Raw genomic sequence first — 4,681 nt, 5'->3', positions numbered from 1 at the left:
GGGGGGGAAGGAGGAGAAGAGAACGATGGCCTAGCCTTGCGCCCCCACTCCATCCCCTCCATCATGACAGCACTCCACTGTCCCAGTCCATCCCCACTGTCACCTGATGTGACTGATGGAAGGATAGGGAGGAGATGGAGCACAGCCACCCAGCACCCCCCAGTGTCACCACACCACCTCTGGCCTTGTGCACCCTCCACCCCCAAATCCAGCCACATGCGCCAGAGCAGCTGGGGGGCGGGGGCGCGACAGCGAGGTCAGTGCTGAGCTGCCAGCACCCCATGCTGCCACTGCCTCCAAGGAGCAGGGCCACTGGCCTCTCCACCCTGTTCTGGCCCCTCAGTCCCCGATGTCATGGTGGCACTCTGCTGTGCCTCTGTGCCGAGCACTCTGATTGGTTGTCTTGGCAGTCAATCACAATGCTGACTGAAACAACAAATTAGGGTGTGAATAAAGCATTACAGACAGACAGACTAAAAGCTAAAGCTTTTATTATATTAGAATATCTGCCAGACAAACGCTCATTTCATTCAACCAATGAACCATATGACAACACCTGTTGTCAGGCACGGTTGGACAGAGCCTGTTTGAATTTATGACTCTCAAACATCAAGCTCCACATAGAATTAAGTCTACTCCTTAGCATTTCCTTCAGCTCTAAAGTACACTAACATTGTTACTGCCAGGGAAATCAAAACAGACCCTAACAGAGAAAGGTAAATAAACAATCCATTACTGGGCTTGAAGTTCTATATAGTTTTAGTCATTTTTATAGTATCAGGCAGAATGATACTTTTCCATTTCACTTCATAAACACAGACATCAACAGTTGGGAATACTGTATTTACTTGATTCTAAAATAAGGTTTCCCCCCTATTTAATATGGAGAAAGAATTCCCCCATGTTGGAAGGGGGGGGAAGAGGGAGGACAGGGCCACAGCTGCTGCTTCCTTTGCACCCCCTACCACCTCTCCTCCCTCTTGCTGCTTCTACCCTCCTCCCCCTACCAGACTCCAGCTCAACCTTGCTCTGGTGCCAGCAAGCTCTGTCCCCTGCTGCAGCCTGTGGAGCTGGCACCACTGCTACGTGGCTGGTTGAGACTGTGCTCTGTGCCCCAAGCTGCAGTGGGGACAAAGCCTGCTGGCACTACAGCAAGGCTAAGTGGGGCAAGGGTAGGCAGCCAGAAGAAGCCGAAGGCTACAGAGAGGCAGAAGTGGTACAGGAGAGAAACAAGGAGAAAAGGGCAGACAGCAGAGGGCAGGCTGCTTGTTCCTGCCACCCCCTGCTGCCTCCATACTGCCACATACCCCCTACCACATGCCCTCCACTGCCTAGAGCAGGGGTGGGCAAAATACAGCCCGTAAGCCAGATCCGGCCCACAGGGCCCCTAAAAATTTTGAAAATTAATATTTCTCTTTGTTTCCTGACAAAAATGACAAGAACCACGGAGAGTAGGACCCAGGGGAAGCCCAACAGGCTCCTGCAACAGCAAGGCCCGCCTGGCCGCTCCCCCAGCTGGTAGCCCCAGCAGGGGCTTCTGGCCTGGGACCACAGTGCGGGAGTGGAGCCTTGGTGCAGGGGACAGGGAAGGAGCTGGTGCGGAGCGCAGGGAAAAGCGGCCCCTTGCCCACCCTGTGGCCAGCACTCCCTGCTGCAGCCACTCACATCCCGCGCGGGGCTGTCCTGAGCAGGCATAGGCAGCCCCACGTGGGCTGCGAGTGGCTGCAGCGCTGGGCACGGGGCGGGCAAGGGGCCGCTATTCCCCCACGCTCAGCACCAGCTTGTAACCCGTCCCCGCTGCCAGCCTGGGCCCCACGCTGACTCCAGGCTCACACAGGTGCATGGGTCCCATACCAGTGTCCCGGGGTCAGCGCTGGCAAGGCCCATGGCAGGGCAACAGGAGTACAGGGTGCCGGCCAGCAGGGGCTCTATGGAGCCAGGCCAGCTCCCTACTCTCCCTGCTGGTGCAGCCCAGTCCGGCCCCACAGACCCCTGCCAGCCTGCAACCTGCTTTGGGCCCCGAGACATTGGTCCCAAGGTGGTGACCAAGGGGCGGGGCACCGCTAACTATGTGGCCCTTGACCGCTTGCCAAAACTGAGTAAGCGGCCCTCCACCTGAAATAACTGCCTGTACCTGGCCAAGAGGGACTGGAGCCAGAGCAAAAGGCGGAAAGGGAGAGGAAAACAGGGAGGTGCAGGAGGCAGAAGGTGGGGTGAGTAGGCTGCAGGTCCCCTCCCCCCAGTCCTGCAGTCTCCCCTTTGCTCCGCCTGGCCATGCACCCCCTTCCCCACTAAATGAGCAATTTTGGCAAGGTGACAACTTGGCTCCAGCTTCAAACTTGAGCCCAGGGCCAAAACCAGAGCAGAGCTGCCACCTGCCCTGGGCCAGTATTCAAATTTAAGACAAGATTTTTCTCCCTCCTCATGATGACTGGGGGACGGTACAGACGGGGACAAGGGACTTAATCTCAGAGTTGAGTAAATACAGCATTGAAGGAATTCCTTTAAAAGGAGAACTATTAAAATTATTACAAAATGACCACTTCTCTACTGGCCATTTCATGGGTATTTAATATTAAACCAGAGAAACTAGCTCCACTACACATCTGCCACCTGCATACTTCTCTCCCTGAAGGATGAGAGCATCTCACAGACCTTTTCTATACCTATAAATGAAGCAAACCTCAGCTGCAAGCGTGTTATAGCTTTTAACTGCCCTCAAGCCAATTTCAGCAGGGAAACTGTCATGCTTACCTGTTCCCAGAGTGTGTGTCCAGGGAAGTAGAAAAAACAAGGAATAACATAACCTTCAAAATGTTTAAAAACATCTGTCCCCAGTGAAATGGACAATTAGCTTCCAGGAAGTGAAATAAAGCAATGCCCTAAGGATGCACAGCAACAATACAACTCATCTTTGATTGCTTCTTACAAAAAAATCTACATAGAACTTTTTATATTAACCAAAGATAATGTCACTGCACTTCGCTAACAGGGGATAAACACCTCTAGAAAAAGCACTCTATGCACTTAAAAAAAAAAATCAAAAAAAAAAAAAAATCACAGGCTGCACAATCCTTAGGTCTCGATTAAGAAGTACCTTGTGGAGGTGCTGGTTGCTGATGTCCGGGCACTGGGCCGTTATACACTCCATACTGAGAGTGAGGAACTCCAGGCATTTGCTGCCCTCCGTAGCCAGGCTGTTGGTATCGCTGATATGCAGGTTGAGGCTGCCCATACGGAGGCCCTGAGTGAGCTTGCTGGTTTACACTCATTGTGTTCACATCCCCAAACCAGTCTTACCTGCAAGGTAGAAAAACAACAAAAAGCAGACAGTAAAATATAAGCAGCTTGGAGTGCTATGAAAACAGCTGAGCAGAAGCTGGCCTATGAAAGACGACAACATATTAATAACAGTTATTCTTGCAAGGTAACTTTTCCCATTAATCCCAAAGACCATTTCTGGAAGGCAAAAAGATAAATGGTTTTCAATGAATCAAAGTGCTGATAACATAATTTACAGTCGTGACCACTTCATTACCTTTGCAAAATAATGCTTAGCTATTATGTAGCACTAACAACCCACACAGCCCCCCAAGAGGGTACACTAAGAACTATCTCTATTTTGCAGATAAGTTACAGCAAAGGACATGAAGCTCAAGAATCTGGTGAATGCTCAGCAGAAGATGAAGCAGCACTCAAGTAATCCTGACTTCCAGTACTGTGTAAATAGGGAGGTATCTGATTTGGATTCGGCTGATTCGGAGGACAGAGGTTCACTTCCGAGATTTGGATCACTGCCCTGAACTGATTTGGCCGAATCGGCTTCAGATTTGGCACCGATTCAGAGATTCAGACAGTCCGGAGAGAGCCATGGGAGAAGCCCCTATGGCTGCTTTGCCCGGCCCCATCCCCCGCCCAGCCCATTCTCCCTGCACTAAAAAAAAGCCCCACACTGACCAGCTCTGGCAGCAGCAATCAGGGGCCTCGGAGGGCTTATGGTAGAGTGCACCCGCACAGCATGGGGCAGTGGGGGCAGCAGGGATCACCACCACCCCCGCCTGGCACCCCCATGGCAGCTGCCCCATGGTGCAGGTGCAGCGTGGCTCAGCAGGGTGCAGCGAACTGTCTGAGCTGGGGTTGTGCGCTGCTGGGCTCCAGGTGACTGTTGCTCCCAGAGTGTGCAGCACCCTGCCGAGCTGCACTGCACCTGCACCACGAGGCAGCTGCTGCGCAGGTGCCAAGTGGGGGGGAGGGCTATTTCCACTGCGCCACGCTGCACAGGGGGGCTCTGCCACAAGCCCTCAGAGGCCACCGATTGCCACTGCCAGAGCCAATGAGTGCGGGGCGCTTTTCTTTTTGTTTTTTAAACTGCCAGGAGACTGGGCCAGGTGGGGGATGGGGCTGGGCAGGGCAGCCATGGGGGTTTCTCCTGCAGCTCCTCCAGCTGTGCCTGCCTCTGCCCTAGCTGGGGGAGCCATGGGGGCTATGCCCTGCTGCCACTTCCCCAGCTATCACGTGGCAGGGGTTGGGGGGAAATGTTGTAGGTGCGGCTTGCTCCAGGTGATGCTATGGCACAGCCTCCGCTCCCAGCGCTGCCACGTCTGCATTTGCACTGGGAGCAGGGGCTCTGTCCTGCTGCTGCTTACCAGCTGGCACAGGGTGGGGGGGGCGGGATGTGGGC

General features: G+C 53.6%; 1 protein-coding gene across 4 annotated transcripts in view; it reads right to left on the bottom strand.

The window, feature by feature from the left end:
- Positions 1 to 4,681, bottom strand: part of SEC24C (SEC24 homolog C, COPII coat complex component) — a 60,285-nt gene that overhangs the window by 48,819 nt on the left and 6,785 nt on the right. For all 4 annotated transcript variants that reach the window (XM_006016263.3, XM_006016264.3, XM_006016265.3 and 1 more), the window contains exon 2: positions 3,098 to 3,300. In XM_006016263.3, the coding sequence (XP_006016325.1) occupies positions 3,098 to 3,272 (175 nt within the window). In that variant the 5' untranslated portion in view covers positions 3,273 to 3,300. The remainder of the gene's footprint in view (positions 1 to 3,097; positions 3,301 to 4,681) is intronic.

The sequence above is a fragment of the Alligator sinensis genome, unplaced genomic scaffold (assembly GCF_000455745.1).
Source record: "Alligator sinensis unplaced genomic scaffold, ASM45574v1 scaffold109_1, whole genome shotgun sequence".
NCBI lineage: Eukaryota > Metazoa > Chordata > Crocodylia > Alligatoridae > Alligator > Alligator sinensis.
This window is presented reverse-complemented; position numbering and strand designations above follow the sequence as displayed.